Below are 22001 nucleotides of genomic sequence, written 5' to 3'. Positions count from 1 at the left end.
TTAAAAAAAAAAAGGAAAAAAAAAAGACATAAACTGGCACCAGTTAACTTTCTTGTACTTTTTTGCCGAATTTAGCTTCTTGTAGTTTTAACTTATTGCTATGTTAACTATTTATTCTCCTCGTTGCCCTGTAAGGACATTTGTGTATATTTCTGTTCCTTCATCCAGTTTGCAAGTTTAAAGGAACCACGATGTTCTCTTTGTTTCTTTAAGTTTTGCTGAGACGTGGTTATGCCTAATTTATTTATAAAAGGGGAAGTGGAATCATTAAAGTAATAATAATTATTAATAACAGTAATGGTAGCCGAGCGGCCCCCGGGGGGCGTGTGCTCTGTGGGGCGGTCCCCGCGGCCAGCGACGTCCGGGGTCTTAATGGGATTATTTTTGCTCGTCTTGAGAATTTTTTCAGTCCTATTTAGCTGGTGAAAACCCTAGCTTGTTCTTGATACACGAACCTATTTATTCTTGTGGTTTTTAAGTCCTTCCCAACCTCCCAGCTCCCCTCCAGCAGGGCACGCACCCCCCAGCGGGTCCACCCCTCTCCCTCTGCTGTTTCTTGGGGCTCTCTCCCCTCCGCCCTCCAAGCGCAGGGACACGTGTGCACACGTGGGCAGCGTGCAGGAGGCGTCTGTGAGCAATAAGGGCTGGGTTTGTCCCCTTCCCTGGGGCAGCCGGGCTCTGCAGAGGGGGCACCTCCCCACACCCCCCCACACACATGAGGCCTAGGCCCCTGACACCCCCGAGTCTGGGAGGGGACTTCTTTTTCTAAAACACAGAACTCAGCCCAGCCAGGCCCCCTCCCCAGAGGCCAGCCCCTCACCCCAGGGGTTGGGGGGGCCTGGGGTCTTCCACATCCCTGGGGGTCAGGGGCAGGGCCTGTAGGATGGGGGCTCAGCCCCTCCAGCCCTCCCTTCATCTTGTTATTTATTCAGAAGGTTTCAAATCACGACAGAGTCCATGTTGGAGGTGATAAAGAACTGTAAAAAAAAAAAAAAGAAAAAAGAAAGAAAAAAAGAAAAAAAGAAAGAAAAAGAAAAAAAAATCACAAAAACCCAAAACCCAACAAGAACACTTTGCGTTGCGTTTAGACTATTTATTACCGGGATTACAGGCCTGGCCGCGGTAACAGACTTTTACATGGAATTGTTTAATTATTTGTACTTTTCATGCCAGAAAATAAAAGTTCAGAATCTTACGGCGTTGGCTGTCTGTGTGCTGGCAGGTGGGGAGCACTGTGAGTGTGTCATCGGCTGGAGCTGTGCAACCCCACCTAGGCTGCTGGGCCTGGCTGTCACGCGGAGCCCTGGGGCTCCCCAAGGACACACCTGGGACTCAGGGTGGGTGGGAAATGGGTGCAGGCAAAAACCCAGATGTCAGTGGCCCGGGGTCCGTCTGCCCTGTGGTGCTGGGCTTTGCTCCATGGCCCATGGAGCATCTCAGATGTCAATCAGGCTCTGATTGAGACCCCAGGTGTGGCATCAGCCCGATGGGAGAGAAGGTCTGGGCACCATCCCCGGAAAGTCACTTCTCCCCAGTTCCTCCCTCCGCCCATCCCTGGCCCCTTTACACCTGAGCAAAGAAAGGCAGACACAGGCCGGTTGGGTGGGGGGATCGTGTTTATTGTTTTGAGGTCACAGGTCAAGTCACTGATCCCCACCTGGGACGGAGGCAGACACCCTGGGCAGGGGGGGGCTTGGGGTGCCCAGAGTGGGTGAACTCCTTTATTCCACCTTTGGAAGCCGCCAGGGCCTGGGAACGCGGCTGGGCCCTGCCCGGCCCCCCGAGAGCAGGGCGGAGAGCTGGGCCCGGAGCTCCACTTGGTTCCGACCCCCGCTGGGTGGGTGAGGGGATCGGAGCGGGGCCTTGGTCCACAGACAGCGGGGTGGGTGGGCGACACCGCTGGGGCTATTTCCGTGCCTTGAGGTTCTGGGGCCAGAGAAAGACCACGTGAGAAAGATGGGAGACGGAGACGAGGAGAGAAGTTTTGCTCAGACCCCGGCGCAACCCCAGGCGGAGGCAGCACCGCAGCTTCCTGCCCACCTTGGCGCCCGGGGCGGGGGGGCGGCTAGAGCTCGTCGTGGTCGCCATCAGCCGGCGGCTCCGGCGGCGGCTCCGCGCAGGCCGCCGGCGTCATCAGCTCCATGAGGTACTCGCAGCGGCTGGGCTCTGTGGTGCTGGTCACCACGGTCTCCTTCCCACACAGCAGGCGCACCTGGGATGCGCAGGTAAGGGCTCAGGTGGGCCTGGCCCCCCCAACACCCGCCCCCCCACAACCCCGGGCCCCCGGCACTCACGGTGGTGGAGCGGTTGGGGCCCTGCCAGCAGCCCGTTCCCTGCTCGTACTTCATGGCGCTGAACTTGTCGTGGTCAGGGCCGGCCCATGAGCCCCAGGTGCTGTGGGAGAGCGGGGGTGGTGAGGGGGTTGGGGGAGGACGGTGACCGGGGCATGGATGCTGGGGAAGGGGATCCATTCGACGCCCACTCACCCGAGGCTGGTGGGGGACCCTCCGAGCTTGGGTTTCTGAGAGACAAGCTTGAAGGGACAGAGCCTGTAGATGTACCTGTCACAGGACAGGGATGGTGGGCGGTGACACAGGGCCCTAACCTCCTTCGTGCGCCCACACCCAGGTCACAGGGGAACCTCAAACTCCGCCCACCGCCCTTGAGCCCACCCCCCCATCCCCCTTCCTCGCTCAGGCTGGCGCAGGGCCCCGATGTCCCCTCTCCACCCGCCCCGCTGGCCAGTTGGGGGCGCACTCGTTGGTGGTGAGCTCATAGCACTGGCTGTACAGGTAGGCAAACTCTCCGCTGGGGCCGAAGTCGAAGGAAATCTCCTGCTCCAAGTTCCTGGAAGGGGAGGCCAAGCCACTAAGGGGCAGCGTCATTCAGGACAACACAGGGAGGCCCAATGTGTTTGTCCCACACCAGCAGTGGAGGGCCACTCGGAGGCTGGGCTCAGGCTCCCCACCATCTGGGGACCCTCCCCAGGGGAGCCACCCCTGTCTTAGCACACGTAGCCAGGGCAACTCCCCATTACCACCTCCTCTGTGGAGCTCAGCAGGGGGAGGCTGCCTGGCAGGTGGAGACATGGCCTTGCCCGAGCCAGCCCCTTACCTGATGGACTCCTCCATGTCCCTCAAGGACCGCTCAGCCTCCTCAAACTTGCTGCGGGCCTCCTGGGCGGCTGGAAGGGGTGGGCAGTGTGGGAAGAGGTCTGAGGGGCCCCAACCGCCCCCATCCCGGAAGAAGAGGGAGGGGGTGCTTTGGATACACTTGCATCCCCCAGCTCCCAGGCCTGCTAGGCCACCCGCCCCACCACCCAGGCCTCCACAGGCTCAGGGCCGACCCCGCCCTGCAGCACAGGCTCTCCACTCCTGCGGAAGGAGGGCCAGGACTCCTGGGACCTCGCTGGCTCCCAGCCAACCTGCCCGGGAGGCACAAACAAGCAGCAGCCAGAGAAGGCGGGAGGGCCCTTGGGGCCCATTGGGGCAAGGATGGCTTCTCCAGGCCCCGAATGCCCCTCCCTAGGCTTGCTCAGGACCAATGCAAGCCCATCTTGGGAAGCCAGTGAAGCCCACGTGGAGGGTGCCTGAAGGTGTAGATCACCGGGAGCATGAAATTGGGCAGGGTCCCCTCCCTGCCCCACCTGGTCCTCACCGTCAATGAAGGCCTGAGTCTGCTCATCGTAGGGGGGCATTTTGTCCTCTTCCGCGGGGCTGGCAGCAGGCTGCGGGGGAACCAGTGGGGGTGGGGCCTCCTGGGGGAGGGGCAGAGTCAGCCGGCAACCCAGCCCCCACCCCGTCACCCCCTTCTCCCCCAAACACACACCTGGGGCTGCTCCCCCTGCACTTGGGAATCTTCTTCCTCTTCCTCTTCCTCCTCCTCTTCCGTCTCCTCTTCGTCCTCGTCCTCCTCTTCCTCTTCCACGGGCGGCGAGGGCACTGCGGGCTGCTCCTCCTTGGGCTCTGTCAGGTCAGGCTCAGAAGGTGCAGGCGGGGGGCTGGTGGGGAGCACCTGCTGGGTGTGTGGGTAATGGGCGCTACGGGCTCAGTGGTCTGCCTGCCTCCCGGCTCAAGTCCAAGCTCACACCATCACCCCATGGGCAGCCTCTGTGTCTCCACCCCTTCCTAGGGGCCTGGAGGGAGGGACAGACAGCTGATGGGGGGGCCCTCCACGGAGGGTGCCTGGATGACCCAGCTGGCCAGGGTGGCCCTGTGCCAGAAGCAGAGGCAGTTCCTTTGTGAGGCATTTGGGGGGCCTGGAGGGGGTACTGCATCTCCTCCCCTACCCCCACTGACCTCAGACCTGTACTTGTCCCTGATGGCAGCCCAGACGCGGTCATAGAAGGCAGAAGCGTCAGTTTGCATGTCTCCACCCAGCAGGGCCTGTGTGCGTGGTGGGGGCAGCGTCAAGATCGGGGCCTCCATGAGCGCCCCTGTGCCCCAGGCACTCTCGAGGGGGGGCCTCAGGCTACGGTGCCAGGCACGGCTGTGCTCTGACCACCCAGGGTTAGGCCTGGGCGCTGAAGCCGAGCAGCCCGAAGGGGGCAGCACAGGCCCGTGGGAAAGAGGGCGGCCCCAGAGGAGAGGAGCATGTGGGGTGGGGGGAGAGAAACAGACAGAGAGGGAGAGGGAGCTCCAGAGCACCAGCAGCAGAGGTTGCTGGGCCCCAGGGAAGAGGCAGAGGCCAGGGCGGGACAGGGAAGGAGCCAGCAGCAGAGATCCAGCCCCAGTTAGGACAGAGAGCCAAGGCCTGCACGGGAGGAGGGCGGAGTGGAGCCACACACTCGGGGGAGCACGTGGGGCCAGGTGGGCGGGGAATCTGGCGTGTTCCTAACCTGGTCCCAAAGCGCAGGGAGGAGAGCTGGGCTTCCAGCCTTCTGCCCCCGACCCCAGGCAAGGCCAAGTGGCACTGGCCATGCCAGGCACCCCAGCAGCCCTGGGAGCAGCCCCAGGCCAGCCTGGCCCCCGCCCCCTGGCCCTAAGGTCACCCTGGGACGAGACCTCTACAAGACCCAGGGCAGGGAGAAGGATGGGGTACCTGAGCTTCCCCTTCTGAGAGTGCCCCGTCACCGTCAGTGTCCAGCTCCGGATGGGTCTGCAGCTCGGTGACCGAGACCCTGCAGGCGTGCACGGAGAGGCAGGCAGAGCGGTGAGAGCACTGGCTCCAGGCACCGCTACCTGCTTCCCCTCTTGTCAGGGCCCTTCTCCTAGAACTTATTTTAGGACCTCAAAGTTGGGGGGGTGGGCAGAAGTTGGGAGGTGGTGAGCTCTGGGGCTGGGGTCGGAGGTGGGCCCAGCCCCGTCTCCTGCCCTGTCCTGAGAACTCCACAGCCTCCAAGGGGCTCAAAGGAGAGACAGAGACTCCCTGTTCCCGACAGCCCCCTTCACTCAGCCATTAGCCTGAGTCACCCAGCAAGTTCAGGGGCACGGTGAGATTAGAAGGGGTCTGGCTTTCGTCAAAGCGATCCAGGCCACAGAATGTGCTTGGGAAAAGTAACAGGACCCCCCAGCTACCTGACCTGGCTCCTAGGGTGGGGTGGGGAGGGTCCTTCATCTACCCTCAGTGTTTTTCTGCATCTGCTTTATACTTGAGTAACAAGGGCTTGGTCAGCTATGGTTTGGGACTCACTAGAGGCCCGTGCTGAGGAGGGGGGCTCAGGCGCAGGAGAGGGGGAGGTGGGAGGAGGGACCCCAGGCCCAGGGCAGGAGAGGGAGACTCACGCCCCATCCAGATCGTCATCCAGCTCCTGGAAGGCACTGGCCGCCAGCTCCCGTTCCCGCTGGGCCTTGGAGGCAGCCTGCTGCTCTGTGGAGGGGCCAGCTCTGTCACCCACCGCCCCGAGGCCTGCCCCGCCCCAACACCCCACATGTCTCACTGTGCCCCTGGCCCCGCACTGGTCCCGAGTCAGGCCAAGGAAGAGGCAAGAAGTGCCAATAGCAGAGAGACTCTGAAGTGGGGAGTTGGGGAGGATTTGCAGACATGGGGGGGTGGGGCTTGAAGGCACCCTGGGACCTTAGGTTTGAATAAGCAGGGGCTAGACTCTGCAAGCCTGGGGGGGGGAGATCACGCATCGGCCATGTCTGGGAGCCCCCAGGAGAAGCAGCCCATGCACCCCAGGCCCACTCTCCAACACTGAAGGTCAAGATGGAGACTGGGGCGGGGTGTGGCCAAGACAGGAAGGCTTCCTGGGGGGTCCCAGGAGTGTCCCAGGAATGCAAGGGAACTGGGCTGTAGCCAGTAGCCACAGGGCCACAGATGGACCTCCACCTGGATGGACGGTGCCCCCTCTGCTGGCCTGACCCCCACCAGACGAGCTGGACAGGAAAGCGGCCACCATGCCGCTCCAGGGATGGAGCACACTCCGGGCCTCCGCTCAGCCATCTACAACGGGCCCAGCGGGGTTCCCTTGGCCACCCTGTGCCCTCATCCCCAGAGGGCCCGCCACACCCCAGCAGACCAGGCTGGCAACTGTCCCTCTCCCAGATGAGGGTGTGAGGCTGGCTGGCTGAAGGGACCTGTCCACGGTCACCCGGCTGGCAAAGGGCAGGGCCAGGTGCAGAGACACAGGATGGGTTAGGAAGTCAGCTTCCACCGAGACGAACAGAGAGAGGAGACTCCCTGACTTCCCAGCACTGGCCAGGAAGGCAGAGGCTGGGGACAGCTGTCTGAGTGGCGGGGCCTGAGTGTGCTTCTCAGCAGAGGGGAGGTACCTGCTGGACACGGCCCAGGAAAGAGGGGACATAACAAAGTCCAGGGTCTCCCAAGAGCAGCGGGGGTGGGAGCCAGGGTCTGGAGGCAGAAATAGCCTTTGCTGAGGTAAGAAGGGGAGGCTGCAGATGCCACTGGGGCTCTGGCCCAGAGGCCCCCCCTGGCTCACTTGCCCCTGGGCCATGGCTCCCACCACACTTGGGGTAAAAGCCCAAGTCCTCCCCACAGTCCCCAAGGCCCTTCCCTGGTCTCTCCCCCTCCCCCTCTGATTCTCTTCCCTCCCTCCCTCCCTCCTGCCACATGGCCTCCTTGCTGTCCCTTAAAAACCAGACATGAGGCTGCCTCAGGACCTTTGCACCTGTGCCCTCTGCCTGGCTCACTCTTCTCAGCAGGCAGGGGCTAGCTCCATCTCGTTCAGTGCTAAACTACTGGCACCTGGGGTGTGCCTGGCACGCAGCAGGTACCCCATGAACACTGGGTGAACTGCTGCATCACCGACTGTGAGGAACCAAGGCAGAGAGAGGAAGGGACAAAGAATGCAGCAGATGCCCAGGAGATGGAGATCAGCAGTGTGGACTCAGAGACGAGCTGCCCAGCTCCTGGTTACCAGCCGGGGGAATAGCCAGGGCCACACTTTCAAATCCTTCCTGCAATGCCTAGTCCTCTGACTAGTCTGGAGGGGGTTTCTGGCCCACCTCTCCCATCTGGCCTGCTTCCACAGGGTGACCCCCACTGGACAGACTGAGGACGAGGGCCAAGGCTCCCGATTTACCAGAATGGCAGCACAACCTGCCAAAATCAAGAAAATGCTGGGCAAAGTGTAAAAAACCATCTTCAACCCACCGAAGTGACATAAATTGCCAGGGCAATAAGCCGTTCAGGAAGGTTAAAGAACATGGAAGCTCCCAGCAAATCTGGAGATCTGTGCTGATGAGAATTTGTGAGGCAAGGGAGAGGGAATCAAAGCCTCCCCCCGTCCCATAACTAAGCTGTGACCTCACCCCAGGGTTGTCCCCTCAAGGAGAGGCTGGGCCAGAAATCCCCAGCCTGTGCTCCCGCCTCAGCTCACTCTGCCTGACAGGTTGGAGGGGCCTCAGGCCTTTGCTTTGGATTCGGGAGGTCCCCCAATGGCAGTGTTCCCAGGTGGCTGGCAGAAAGAAGAGCATCTCCTCTCGGGAAAAAAATCCCTTCTGCTAGGTGGCAGATTATTCCTACAAATGACTTTCGAATGCAATGACCAACGCACAGGCAAAGCCAAGGGGGCACGTGGGGGACCGAGGCACCATGATCGACAGTCAGCAGACACGCAAGCCAGCAGGTAATGAGCGGCACTCCCGGGCCTAGGCGCCTCCCAGCCAGAGACAAGGGCCAGCCCTGGCCAGCCCTGGCCATACCTTCCCACCGCTTCTGGTGCTGGTCTTTGGCCTCCTTCTCTGGCTTCTCGGCCTCCTCCTTCACCAGGCGCAGCATCTCCACCTGGTCCTCCAGGGACTTCTTTCCAGCCTGTAGCTCAGCGAGCTTTTCCTGGGCAGGCGAAAGGCAAGATGCCATGTCTCCTGTTCTGCCTTCTTCCCGAGTGCCACCTCCCTGCCTCCACTCCACAGGGCGGCCACGGGTGACCTTCCCGAAGCGCACGCCTCCCCAGGTCTCCCCCTTCCTGTGGTTCCCCCGAGCTCCCTGCAGAGAACCCTGAACACCTCGAGGCAGCCCCGGAGGGCCGGCCAAACCAGGCCCACCGCTCCAGTCCCAACTGCCCCAACGCTTTCTTACCCCACAGGGTCCAACTTCCCTGACAGCATTTAGATCCCCCACAGGCCCCCTGCCTCCCGTTCTTCACACATGCTTTCCCTCTGTCTAGAACACTCTGCATGGCTGACTCTGAATTATCCCACAGATTTCAGTTTAGATAGAGGCCTTCTCCTCCAGAAGCCGTCCCTGCTTCCTGCCACCACAACAGGCGGGGGGGAGAGGGAGACCAGGCACAAGTCTCCTCTAGGCCTCAAAGCCCCAACCCAAATGTCCCTTTTTCCAGTGGCTCTGAGTGTCACTTTGGCATCTGTCCCTCTCAGTGGACAATGGGCCCCTGAGGCAGCGCCAGGTCTGTTTCCAGTCTCCGCCCACTACACCGCAGCACATCCAGGGCCTCTGTGGATATTTCGAGAAGGAACGAGTGTGCTGTGGGGCCCCAAGCTGAAGGGTCTTAGCCTAAGCCTCACCATGGGATCATTTTCGTCCTAATACCCCACCCCACAACTCAGCCTGGGCTGTTCCCAGGATCCTCCTACTGCCCCCATGAGGGCAAAAGCCACTCAAAGCCAACCTCATTGCATGGCTCCCCCACTATCCTCTGAACCCAGAAGGGACATCACTGCTTCCCCCCCAACCCCCAACCTCAGGAGGGGCCTGACCAGCCAGGGCATAGAGGGGAAAAAGACCCGGAACCTTCCCTGGGCAGAAAAACAGAGCTGAAGTCCTCCTGCGAAGAGCCTGGCAGAAGTCCAGGGACAGAGCCGAGGACTCTGACCTATCCAGCAGCCCACGATTTCTTCCAGCCCTTGCAGCACTTGACCTATAGAACTACCCAGGCTGCTGTGACAACGTCTTGATTCCTCCCTTCGAACAGGGAGGTCACATAGTTACTGGCCTCATCCTCCAGATGAGGGCACCACAGAACCAGGATGCAGCTAGGCGCCTCTCCTATTCTGGGATGCAGGAAGAGAGCTCCTCTGAGCCCACTTCAGCCCCTCAAGGCTCTGCACAACACCCGTGCTGACCACCACCTGGTAACGGCTTAACCAGTGACTGAACAGCCAGCAGACAAATGGGTAAACCAAGGCACACACAGACGTAACTGGCCCTGGAACTCCCATTAGTCAGGGGCGGGTGTCAATCCCACCCAGCCTCACCAGCCCAAGACTCTAGGCCTCAGGGCCCAGAATGTTCTGGGCTGTCCCCGCAGGGTCCCTCACCTGCTTCTCCTCCCGAGCCTTCTTCCATTCCTCAATAAGGATCTTCTTCAGGCGGAACCCCTCTCGCGTGACCTCTGCCATCTGCTGCAGTGTCTCTCTCTCCTTCCGGCCCTTCTCTCTGGGGTGGAGGGAACACACAAGCACCCCCAGGGAGGCCCTTAGGGCTCACCAGCTCGGCCTCTTCCAAAAGGGCTCAACCCACCTGCAGCCCGCCCCACAGGGGAAAACATACAGAACAAACCCTCCTCCCCCCTCCTCCCCAGGCTCAGAGCTCTTCATCCCTGTCCCCGAGAGAAGGGATAATGGTCAGAGTTTGCTCACTGTAGGGACCTAGGAGAGGGGCTAGGGAACGCTCAGGTGTGGGGCTAGAGGTTGGCCCCCAAAAGAGAAAGAAAAGCACAGAAATCAGACTCCTGGAGGAGAAGGCCATCTGATGGGTAACTGGGTTGCCCTTGACCCAACCTGTACCTAAAAGATCTTCCATAAGGCAAATTTACAAAAGTATTGGGATTTTCAGCTTCTCTGAAAAACGAATCTAGCCTGGCCGCCTGCCTTCAACCAACCAAAGTCAAGGGGCAAGTATTTCCTTTAGATGCCACAATGCCCACCACTCCCTACTGCCTCACACTCAGCCGCCTTCTGCTGTTTCTACCACCTGCCGCGGGCATTTCAGTTTTCAGGGTCTGCCACAAGAGCGGAGTGATTCAGAGATGGGAGTCTCAAGTCAGACCGGCCTGGGTTCAAGTCCTAGCTCTGATCTGACCTAGATGTGGGAACCTTGGGGAAGTCCCTTTTTACCCTGAGCTTGACTTTCCTCATCTGCTAAATTGGGAAACAACTGTGCCCGCTTCTGGGCCGGGGATGGAGAGGCGACGTGGTGTTCGTTCACAAGGCCCTGGCAGAGTGAGCACTTGATGGGCCAAAGCAGAAAAGAGAAGGGCTTGGTTCACTGGATGGGGTAAGGCTAGGACCCTGGGGAGGGGAGGGGGGGCGGGGGAGGGCAGCAGCTGCCAGCCACATACTTGCAGGTGTTTTCACAGACGATCCCGCTGTTGTACTCATCGGTCCCGTCACAGCAGTCTGAGAGCAGAAGCAGGGATGGGATCAGACCCGGCAGTGGCTCCTCCCTACTTCCCCGCCACCGCCAATTTCCCCAACCCCGGTGTGATCTCACTCACCGCAAACTCCATCGTTGACCCATCGGGAGGAGATGTACAGGGCTTTGTAGCCAGTGTTGGTGCAGTGGAAGCTGCCGTTAGGACAGGCGGCTGTACCTGTGGGAGGAAGGTAGTTTTCCAGGTGACCTCAGGGCTAACTCATCACATCCACCCACAGACCGATCCCCCGGACACACGTGCACACACACGGCACGTGAGGACCACCGCTGCACAGAAAGGGAAGGAAGGGCCTCAGGGACTGAAATCAAACTCTCCCATGTTCTCCTCTGCCTCTCACCAAGGCCCTCAGAACGGGCCCAGCCCACTGCTCTATCCCTTGCCTCCACTTCTGTCTTTGTCTGCCCTTCAGTCCCACCTTCTCTCCTGTCTCTAGGTATTTGCACCTGCTGGCACCTCCATTTTCCGCACACTTCAGGGTTCGGTGGAGACCTCACTTCCCGACCCCCCAGGCTGGGCGAGGGGTGGGGATGGAGGGGCTCTGGGCTCCCCCAGCAGCTATGACCCTCCTCACCAAACCAGTCACTTCTATGCCTGCTTTCCCCCACTCAGCAGGGAGCCATGGGAGGGCAGGACTGGGTCTGTCTTGGTCACTACCGTACTGCAGGGGTTGGCATTTCCCAGGCACTCAGAAAACCTCGAATGAATGAATGAATGAACAGAGAAAGACTCACCTGGCTCATCTGAGCCATCCTTGCAGTCACAGTAGTCATCATTGACCTGATCAAAAGGGATAGTGGCAGAGCCGTCCAGGCAAGTGAAAGGCTTGGACTCGTCATAGAAATGATGGTCTGGGATGGACGAGGTAAGGGGCTCATCAACCCAAGGCACGAAGAGGCCCCCTCAGCCGCTGAGTATTGCCACCTTCCCTACCCAGAGGCCAGGAAACTGAGGCAGAAAGCTCAAAGTGTCTATCCCAGGGGCCAAGTCGGCCCCTCCCACACCCTACCCCCACCTCCAGCCACCTCCAGTGGCGGACTCACTGGTGAGGGAGACGCCCCGGGGCCTCTTGACCTCCACGGCCCAGCACAGGGGCAGCAGCAACAGGAACAGTAACATCTCGCAGAAGCTCGCAGGCCGAAAAGAGGTTCTGGGGGGAGGAAGCCGGCCGCGGGGAGATGTGCTGTGCACCCACGCTGCGGCAAGAAAGGGACCGCCGGTCAGTGGAAGAGGGCTACTTCCAGCCGAAGGAAGTCTCCTCTTCCTCCAGCCAGCTGGACTCCCCCATCGCTTCCGGGCAATGGGGGCTCACTCTGCTTCCGATATGGGCGGCGTGGGGGGCTCTCCCTAGTCTTGCCCAGAGGGAGTCTCATTTTTTTCTTATCAAGGGGGAAGGCTCAAAACCTCCACTCCCTGCCCGGGGAGGGTCGCGGGTGGGTAGGGTTGGTGAGCTATCCAATTCCCGCTAATTGGCCAAAGGGGTTAACAGTCTCCCACTCTACCGACGAACACCCTCGAGCTGCCCCCAATAAGAAATTGGGGAGACCCCCACCACCCCTCCCCGCGCGTTAATTCACCACCTACACGAGGCCGGGGCAAAGGTCAATATCCACCGCGCCCCCCAGCCCAGCAGCCAACTGTCCCTCCAGAAAAAAGAAAGCGGAAATATGTGGGACGCGTCACTTCCGGCGTCAAGCCGCTCGTGCGGAGCGGCGACCCAAGGGGGCCATGTTGGGAGTGTCAAATGGGGGAGGGGTGGGCTGGAACCCAGACGGCCATCTTGGATAGGACTGTGAAGCTCTAGAGGGGATCGTTCTGACGGTTCGCGCTTAATGGCGGCGTTCCGTTCCTCCATCTTGGGAGTGGCAGGTTCTGCCCCGGGAAAAGAAGGTTCCTGAAAAATGCCCTGGAAACCCAGCGGGGTGGTAGTGGTGTTGCGGGGGTAGGGGGGGGTGCTTAAAAAAAAAAAGTAGGGGGTTCCTGGCTGGCTCAGTCCGGGAGCGCCACTGTTGATCTTGAGGATGTGGGTTCCAGCCCCATATTAGGTGTAGAGATTACTCAAAAATTAAAAAAAAAAAAAAATTTTTTTTTAAAGTAGGGGCTGTCTGGCTGGTTCCGACATAGACCGTGTGACTCTTGATCTCAGGGTTGCAGGTTCCAGCCCCACATTGGGTGTAGAGATTACTCAAAAATAAAACGCAAAAAAAAAAAAAAAAAAAAAAAAAAAAGATGAGCAGGTGGCCCCAAAGTACTCCCCTCCTAATAACCTAGCCGAGAGGCTTAGCCAGTCCGCAACTGGACCGCCCCTCTGCACAGCGTTAGCCAATGAAAGCGGTGGTGTGGAACGCGGACGGTTTCCATGGGAGCGTTGGAAGGAGTGGGCGGGGCAGAAGTTACCCAGCAACCGGGAAATGCTGAGAGGCCCCGCCAAGCGGTCGGAAAGTGCATTCTCCCAGAGCCCGGGGAACCCGTGCTGACGGATCCAGGACCGGGGCAATTGCTATTTGCCACCCTAATCCCCAGGGACCCTAGGCCCCAGCCCAGTCATGACGTCTCCCCTGTGCTGGGGGGCTTCCACCAACATCCCGCCTTCTCAGGACCAGGTTTCGACCTCCCGCAAGGTCCAGGACAGTCAGACTAAGGCCCAGCACAGTCACTCCCAAGTGAAGGGTGTGCCCCAGGCCTGGCTTCCACTGCATTCCAAGGCGGGACCCCTCCATGTCCTCCGGGGCAAGTCAGCTGTGCACACGCAGGTGGCAGAGTTACAAAGGAAGATACAACTGTTAGGTAAGACCGCTCGAAAGGGCACAAAGAATCAGGAGTTAACAGTGCCCTCCCAGCCCTGCGACCAGGCACTGTGTGACAGGGCCTTCCACCGGTCTTCATCCAGGTGGCAAAAATTGGAGGCAAAAACTCATACTTGTTCATGGTTTTCCTTATCTCTTATGAAATCTTTCCTAGGCTCAGAACCAACTAGACTGTGTTTCATAGTTTCGTGTAATTTCTTCTACCACGCACTTTGAGGGGAGGGGGTTGGTAAAAAACACATTCTAAAGGCAGATTTTCTGGGTTCAAATCTTGGCTCTGCTCTGCAAAGAGTGTTTGATCTTAGGGGACGATGAGCAGCCTAATTACTATCAATTTCTCTATTTGTAAAATGGGGATAGTAAGGAGAGCCTGGGTGGCTCAGTGGGTTAAAGCCTCTGCCTTCCACTCAGGTCATGATCCCAGGATCCTGGGATCAATCCCCGCATCGGGCTCTCTGCTCAGCAGGGAGCCTGCTTCCCCCTCTGTCTGCCTGCCTCTTTGCCTGCTTGTGATCTCTGTCTGTCAAATACATAAATAAAATCTTTAAAAAAAAAAATGGGGATAGTAAGAGTACAACCCCATAAGGGGTTGAAATGTATAAAGTGCTGAGAACAGTGACTGGCACATGGTAAAACACTATAAAGCGTAAACCGATGTTTCTCAATGGAAGAGGGCTATTTTGCTCCGCAGTGGGTCCTTGACAATGCCTGGACACATTTTTGGCGGTCACATTGTTGGGGGTGGGGGTCATCCAGTGGCCAGAGGCCAGGGACTCTGCTCCACATCTGACAACTCATGGGACAGATCAAAACAAATAATTATCCACCTCAAATATCAGTCATGCCAAGGTTGGAGAATTCTGATGTAAACCATTATGGTAACTGTTTTGTTATTATTAGAAAGTATAATCTTGCACAGTAGTTGAAGGTACAGGCTCGGGAATCAGACTTCTTGGGATCTTGAACAATCTAATAAGCCTGAGCCTCATTCTTCTTATCTATAAAGGGGTATGATATGGATATGTACCTGTTGGCATATGGTATTTGACAGCTGGAAGGTTCTTTGTCCAGCATCGAGTATAGGACAAGTGTTCCCACTGAAGTATCGTTGTGATATTAAGTCAACGATAACAAAAACAGCTTTCCTCTGGGAAGTCCCCGACCCCCTATGACACACTTCGCTTGTGTACCTCGTATGACCTCAGAGGGTGACCGGAAGGCCTTCTATGAGAGCACCCAGTGGAACATCAAGAAGAATCAGGAGACCATCAACCAGCTCCAGGAGGAGACCAGGGTCCTGCAAGTTCAGCTGACAGACCTGCTGCAGGTGAGGATGCTGAAATGGGCGAAGGGTCCTGAAGAGTGAGGGCAGTGTCCCCAGGGGGGCAGGGCACTGCTTCAGGTTGGGGTGGTCTGCGTGAGTAGTGACTGGGCTCCTCTCCTTGCAGGGAGATGAGAAATTGGTCCAGGCGGTGATTCGGGAGTGCAAGTCAGAGAAGCCGTATTTGAAGAACAGGACAGGACAGGTTTGCGCCATCCCCACTCCACTGACCCTCTCCCTTCTCCCTTCGTTTCCAACTTGTGTCTCCTCCCCACTGGACTCCCTGACTCATCTCACCTTCTCCAATCCTTTCTCCACATTAGCTGGCGCTAATGTATTCACTCAATTAATCTTTATCACACACCGACCACGTGTAGGCATGGTATTCGGTATTGGGGACTATGCAGTAAAAAAAAACAAAACAAAACACCAGACCAATCTCCACTTCCCAAACCTTCATATCCTAGTGGGGAAAAGAGAGTGGAGGAAAACAAAACAAAATAAAAACAAGAACAAAACAAAAACACCAAGAACAAATGCAGAAATAAAGTAATTTCCAGGAGTGACCAGAAATGAACTAAACAGAAATAGATAGGGGCAGAGATTTGCACCTTTTTTTTTTTTTTTTAAGATTTATTAACTTAGCACAAGCATGAGCAGGGGGTGGGACGGGCAAAGGGAGAGGGGAAGCAGACACTCTGCTGAGCGCAGAACCCAACACGGGACTAGATCCCAGGACCCCAAGATCATGACCTGAGCCAAAGGTGGACAACCAGCTGAGCCACCCAGGCACCCCAAGGGGGTTGCACTTTAGATTGGGTTGGGGAGGTCAGGAAAGCCACCTCTCTCTAAGACATTGATATCTGAGCTGAGAATGAGACAGGCAGGAAATGATTTGGGGAAAAGCAATCCAGGCAGAGGGAACAGCAAGTGCAAAGTCCCTGAAGTAGAAGCAAGGGAGTAGAGCATTGGAGACACAGGCCTGGCCAGTGTGGCTGGATGGGAGCGCTTGAGCAGGGCTCTGTAGGAGATGAGGTCAAGAGGGTCAGGGGGCAGCTGGGTGGCTCAGTGCGTTAAGCCTCTGACTATAGCTCAGGTCATGCTCTCAGTGTCCTGGAGCTGAGCTCCATATCAAGCCCTGGAGTCCACTTGTCCCTCTGTCCCTCCTGCTCAGGCTCTTTCTCTCCTCAAAGTAATAAATAAAATCTTTAATTAAAAAAAAAAAAAAAGAATGGGGCGCCTGGATGGCTCAGTGGGTTAAAGCCTCTGCCTTCAGCTCAGGTCATGATCTCAGGGTCCTGGGATCAAGCCCCACATCTGGCTCTCTGCTCAGCGGGGAGCCTGCTTCCTCCTTTCTCTCTGCCTGCCTCTCTGCCTCCTTGTGATTTCTGTCAAATAAATATAAATAAATCTTAAAAAAAAAAGATTAAAAAGAAAAGAAAAGAAAAAGAAGGTCAGCAGGGGCTGAACCTTCCAGCAGGCTTAAGAGTTTAGATTTTATGACGTAGAGTGTGAGGAAGAAGAGGGAAGCTGCGGGGAGGTCCTCCAGGTGAAGACGGTGTTGGCTGCACTTCGACAAAAGTGGTGGAAATAGGAAGAACGAGGTAGCTCTGGGAAAACCTTTGAAATAGAACAAAGCATTGCTAACAAGCTGGCTGTAGGTGGGATGGAAGAAGAGAAGGTGAGGACATCGGGTTTGGGGGACTTGCATACCTGGAAGGATGAAACTGCCATGAGCTGACATGGAGAAGAAGAGTCCAGGAAGGACTTGGGGAAAGATCATGTACTCAATTTTGGACACAATGGTTTTGAGGTGCCTGGATGGCAGTGTAGATATGGGTATATGAGCCTGCAGTTCCCGGTGTGGGGAAGGGGTGCTTAAATGTGGATGTTCTCAGCTATGGTGAGTTTTCAGACCCTGAGCCTGGATAGGTCCATGGAGGGGCTGGGTGTGAACAGAGGTGAGAATCCTCAGAGGCTGTCTCTCCTTGGGCTAAGTAAGGGGAAAAGGGCAGCCAGGGTGGCAAACTGGGGAGTGGGGAGACGATCTGCAGGAGCATGGGGTCAGCTGGGTCTGGAGTCTGATGCCGCTGAGCCCGGGGAGAGGAGAAACAAGATCTGGGAAAAGAAGGAGGGAGGAAGGCTGGGAGGAAGGCTTAGGTGGGAGGGTTCAGGCTGCCGCTTGGGCTGGCCTCTCTCCAGCAGGCCCTGGAGCACCTGGACCACCGGCTGAGCGAGAAGGTGAAACAGCTGAACGCGCTGCGGCACCAGCTGGGCGTGCGGCAGAAGTGGCTGGAAGAGCTCCAGCTGCGGCACAGCCTCCGCCAGCTGGAGATGGCCGAAGCGCAAAATGGCAACACAGAGGTGGCCAAGGTGAGGCCCGTTGAGGAGGGGTGGAGATCCTGAGGAGAACTGCAGAGGGGAGGGGACTCCGCCCAGCCTTGCTTCCCATCTAGACCATGCGGAACCTGGAGAACCGCCTGGAGAAGGCCCGGATGAAAGCGGAAGAAGCCGAACACATTACCAATGTGTACCTGCAGCTCAAGGCCTATCTCCAAGTAGGGACCAGGGCGACTTGGGAGGTGGGGTGGAGGCAAGTAGGAGGGCCAGACTGCAGAGGGACAGCGGTCACGGGCCTGTCCCCACCCCCACCCCCAGGAGGAGAGCCTTCACTTGGAAAACCGGCTGGACCTCATGGAGACGGAGGTGGTGAGGGCAAAACGCGAGCTAGAGGAGCTGCAAGTGGTGAACCAGGAGGCGATCAACGCCCGGGACATCGCCAAGGTGCCAGCCTGCCAGGCCCTGGGGTTCCCGCCCAGACGCCTTGGTCTTTTGGCCCCAGAATCTGAATCCCAGCTGTCCCCGAGCTCCTCCCGCCTATCTCCCAGGACCCCGCACCCTGGCCCAGCTGTGTCCCCCAGCCCTGAGCCTCGGTAGGTACCAGCTGGTCCTGCTGTCCCCCGGCCCTGCCTCCAGAACCAGTTGCAGTATCTGGAGGAGACCGTGTTCCGGGAGCGCAAGAAGCGGGAGCGCTACATAACCGAGTGCAAGAAGCGCGCGGAGGACAGGAAGCTGCAGAACGAACGCATGGAGCGCAAGGTGGGCGTGTCCATAGGTCCCGGGGTGCAGCCCCAGCCTGGACCTGACTCCGCGGGTACCGCCACACCTCTATGTCGAGCCAATCCCTAGACCTTCAGGGCTCTTAACATTTCTCCGGACTCCGCCCTCATCTCCACCGGATGACTAGGGCTCCTACCACTTCCCTGACCCCGCCCTCCCTCCATCCGATTGCCCAGTTTGGAGGAGCTTTCACATCGCCCCTCAGTCACCGATCATTCCCATCCATCCCCACCTGATTACACTGCGCCCCCCTCCTAAATCTGGTCCCGCCTCTAGCCCGCCCCTGACTCGAGGTCCCGCCCCCGCTCCCTTGACCCCGCCTCCTTGCCCTGCCTCTGAGGCTGCCCATCGCTGACCAACCCTTTACTGCACTCCTGACCCCAGGCTGGGTGCCCTGACCTGGCCCCGAGCCTTTACCCTGGCTCCCCAGTTGGGCCCCGCCCTCTCCCGGCTCCCTCTCTCTAGTCTCTACCCCAAATCCTTGCCTGAAAGCTGACTCCCGCCCTGTGAGCAGACCCACCGTGAGCACGTGCTGCTGCAGTCCGAGGATTCAACCCAGGACAGCCTGCGCGCCCAAGAGGAGGAGCTGAGGCAGCGCTGGAGCATGTATCAGACAGAGATGCTTTTTGGCAAGGTCAAGGACGCCACCGGCGTGGCCGAAACCCACGTGAGTTCTGCCCGCGGCCGGCAACCTCCCCACCCTCTAGTTCTGCTCAGACTGAGCCCAGGCCCGTGAGACCAACAAGCGCAGCCTCCCGTTTGTGCAGCCTCAAAGACACTCCTCCCTCCTCCAGCCTTTGCCCCGTTTTGCTGCTGCTCCTCCCAGCAAAACCCACAGGAGCCATCTACCCTGGCCATCAGTCTCTTACCTGCTTGCTCTTATGCGGGTGCTAACTTCTTGGGCATGTCAGCTCTGTGAGAACTGCGACTTTGGTCTCTCCTGTGTCTCCAGTCCCTGTGACAGGGTCTGGGGCACAGTAGACTGCCTGGTGCCACTTTCAGACCCTGGCAAGCCAGGCCCCTGCGCTAGGCCCTGAGGTTTGCAGCATTTTCCTTGCTATTTGCTAAGACCCTTATGTTTTCTGTGGGCAGATGCTGATCCCACTGGGCCCCGTCCAGTTTCTACCCTTTGCGCACTCTCCCACTGCTACTTCTCCCATAGGGTAACTAACCCCTGATGAGTTCTGCGGAATCTGGGCTGTGGGGTCATGTGGGGCAGTGTGGCCTGGCACCTTACCAGAAATTGGCCTGGTGGGCAGCTAGCTCCCGAGATTGGCCTTATTTCCTCGGTGGATTGGGCAAGATTCGCAGTCACAGTGTGGATGGCGGGTTGATTTTGGAAAGCAATGATGCTCACTGCTACCTGGCACCACACACCGATCTGGGCTGATTCAAATTCCTTACATAGACAAGGGCCCGGCAAAAATTATGTGTTGGGGGGCTGCACATCCTTGAGGCAGCGCTGAGTCTGAATCACAGAGTCCCTAAACATCGCTGTGCAGAAGCCACCAGCTTAGGCCATCTGTCCTGCGTGCCCAGGGGAAAGGAAGAGGGGGTGTACTCAGGCCTGCCCAGGCCTCCCTCTGACCTGGGGGTGTGTGGCCAACAGGCGGTGGTGAGGCGGTTCCTGGCACAGGGCGACACCTTCACACATTTGGAGACGCTCAAGAGCGAGAACGAGCAGTCCCTGGTGAGGCTGAAGCAAGAGAAGCAGAGGTTGCAGCGAGAGCTGGAAGACCTCAAGTACTCCGGGGAGACCACGATTGTGAGGTGAGGCCCCGGTGCCCAAGGGAGAGTCTGGGGGGCCCCCCCAGGCTCGGAGGCACTCTCCAGAGGTGACCTCCCCACTGCCTGTAGTCAGCAGAAGCTGCAGGCTGAGTTGCAGGAGCGCCTCAAGGCGGAAGAGCAGCGGCGCACTGAGGCACAGGATGAGCTGGAGCGCGCCATGTGGGCGGTACAGATGATCAAGGAGGGCCTCGAACACCTGGTGGGCAAGATGAACCACATCACATTGGTAGGCCTGCGCACCCTCCCACCTCCCCCAGCCCCTACCCCTCGCCTAGGAAGCTCAGCGCAGAACCTTCCGCAGCCCAAGACGGTGGGGTTTCTGCCCCTACTCAAAGGGGACCGACCCTGGGCCCTGTCCAGGATGTCAGAAGCCCGCCGAAAGGGGACACCCAGCCCCACTCCTCAGAGACCCCACCTGCGGTTCCTGCGGGGAAACCGCCTTACTTCTCAAGAGGCACAGGACTTCAGAGCCTGTTGCATCTTCACGGGAAGGTCCCATTTTGCCTCCCCACGCCATACCTCAGAGACGCCCACTACAACACTTGGGCAGCCTGCGACGGGGGGCGCCCCACACTGCCCGCAGCAGAGGCCCATTTTTCCCCCCTAAAGTCATCCCCGAAATGACTTCTGGTGCGTTATTACCCCCTTCCTCCACTCAAACACTTCGTTCACCCATTGTCGTTGGTCTCCGGAGTTCAGAGGCCCAGCCCCACAGGCGCTAGCCCCACCCCTGTTGGTCGTCCCTCGCCTTCGAAAGCCTAGTTCTAGGGGGGTAAATGGCGGAACACGCCCCCGAGGCCCGCCCCCTCTGGGCTGAGTCGGCTCCGCCCCCGCCGCAGGTGGAGGGCCCCTTCGCAGGAAAGGAGCTGGATCCCCAGGCGGGTGACTATCTGCCAGATCTGCTGGGCGTCGTGGAAGAAAAGCTTCTGAAGCTGCAGGCACAGCTCGAGAGCCATGACGTGCCCGAGATGCTGCGCCATCTCACCGACCAGGAGGTCCGAGTACAGCCAGAGCGGGGCTGAGGATGCAGGGGCAGAAAACCGGGGAGCCTGTGGGTGGGAAAGGACCTTTAGGGACAACCTGTGAGGTTTGAGGAGACAGGAGAACTTCCAGAGGGCCCGCGAGGCCAGTGGGCAGGGCTGGGGAGTGTGTGCACGTGCGCGGGGAAGGGGGGAATCAAGGGGCGAAAACCCTGAGATCAGGGGCGGTCAAAGGGGCGGGATTGGGTATCCGGAGAGCTCGAAGAACGAGTCAGTCGGTTGGGCTCGAGAAAAACTCGAGGAGGAGTGGGTAGAGGTGTCATGTGGAATCAGGGTATATCTTAGAATGGGGTGAGGAGGGGGGGATACAGAACGCCCCTGCAGCCTCTACCGCACCCACTCTCGTCTCCCGCTCCCTTCCTCCCCCAGTTCTACTCCACCCTAGAGGGAAAGCTGCCCATGTACAACACCCGCATCACCCTGCCCCTTGCCAGTCTCAAGGACAAGTTCTTCGGTCAGTACGGTCAGGGAAAAGAGGCGGGGCTGGGGGCCCAAGCCGACCCAGGGAAAGCCGAGCGAGGCCTGGCGGGGGGCCAAGTTGGGGGGCGGGGCCGAGTTGGGAAAGGGTGGTAAAGGCTGGGAAGGGAAATCTGAGCCAAGAATGGGAACCCGGATCCCCTCACTGCCCTGCGCAGACGAAGAGGAAAGTGAGGAGGAGGACAACGACGTGGTGAGCCGCGCGGAGCTCAAGATTCGTTCCCAGAAACTAATTGAATCCCGCAGCAAGAAACGCAATCGCTCGAAGAAGACCTAGACTCACCCTTGCGTCCACCTGGCGCTTCCGGGCCCCTGCGGAGCTCCCAACCCCTCTGGGTCCAGCCTCCGGCGCATGGGCCCCTTCAAGGGCTAAACGCAGCTGAGGCAAGGGAGCAGAACAGGCCGGTGGCGCCCAGGAGTAGAGAAGGGGGCCGGGCCACCGGATGTTCCCACAGTAAATCTACTAGGCGAGCCTGTGCTGGCCTCATAGTCTCTCAATAAAGGTCACCAATCAACCCCCTGGGTATTTGCCTCTCCTTGACCCTGCACCGCTGCAAAGACTGCTGCCCTTAAAATCCAGAACCCAGACTCCACCTTCTCTGACCTGGGGACTACGGACTCCCCATCAGCTGGGGACACAGATTGAACAACCC

The 22001-nt window shown here is 58.6% G+C and overlaps 2 protein-coding genes across 8 annotated transcripts; one reads left to right on the top strand and one right to left on the bottom strand.

Moving 5' to 3' along the window:
* Window positions 1–2063: 2063 nt before the first annotated feature.
* Window positions 2064–12665, bottom strand: PRKCSH (protein kinase C substrate 80K-H). Of its 7 annotated transcripts, none has more exons than XM_032884076.1 (17): window positions 12380–12485; window positions 11839–11991; window positions 11530–11646; window positions 10859–10954; window positions 10703–10760; window positions 9681–9798; window positions 8106–8235; window positions 5724–5808; window positions 5041–5119; window positions 4299–4385; window positions 3829–4017; window positions 3658–3757; window positions 3115–3184; window positions 2758–2847; window positions 2487–2561; window positions 2295–2394; window positions 2064–2212 (listed from the first exon to the last, which is right to left on the bottom strand). In XM_032884076.1, the coding sequence occupies exons 2-17, from the start codon at window positions 11912–11914 to the stop codon at window positions 2066–2068; spliced, it is 1617 nt and encodes a 538-aa protein (XP_032739967.1). In that variant the 5' UTR covers window positions 11915–11991; window positions 12380–12485; the 3' UTR covers window positions 2064–2065. The 7 variants fall into 7 exon arrangements, with proteins under 7 accessions (XP_032739967.1, XP_032739969.1, XP_032739971.1 ...); XM_032884078.1 differs by having other exon boundaries at window positions 3850–4017; XM_032884080.1 differs by having other exon boundaries at window positions 3658–3764; window positions 3872–4017.
* A 419-nt stretch (window positions 12666–13084) lies between these two features.
* On the top strand, window positions 13085–21868 carry CCDC151 (coiled-coil domain containing 151). The gene is made up of 13 exons (XM_032884083.1): window positions 13085–13582; window positions 14808–14929; window positions 15051–15128; window positions 17126–17296; window positions 17380–17481; window positions 17582–17707; window positions 17900–18022; window positions 18558–18710; window positions 19653–19813; window positions 19901–20057; window positions 20671–20826; window positions 21241–21325; window positions 21507–21868. The coding sequence occupies exons 1-13, from the start codon at window positions 13342–13344 to the stop codon at window positions 21623–21625; spliced, it is 1794 nt and encodes a 597-aa protein (XP_032739974.1). The 5' UTR covers window positions 13085–13341; the 3' UTR covers window positions 21626–21868.
* The last annotated feature ends 133 nt before the right edge of the window (window positions 21869–22001 follow it).

This window comes from Lontra canadensis, unplaced genomic scaffold, assembly GCF_010015895.1.
Source record: "Lontra canadensis isolate GAN:19392208 unplaced genomic scaffold, GSC_riverotter_1.0 scaffold88, whole genome shotgun sequence".
Lineage (NCBI taxonomy): Eukaryota > Metazoa > Chordata > Mammalia > Carnivora > Mustelidae > Lontra > Lontra canadensis.
This window is presented reverse-complemented; position numbering and strand designations above follow the sequence as displayed.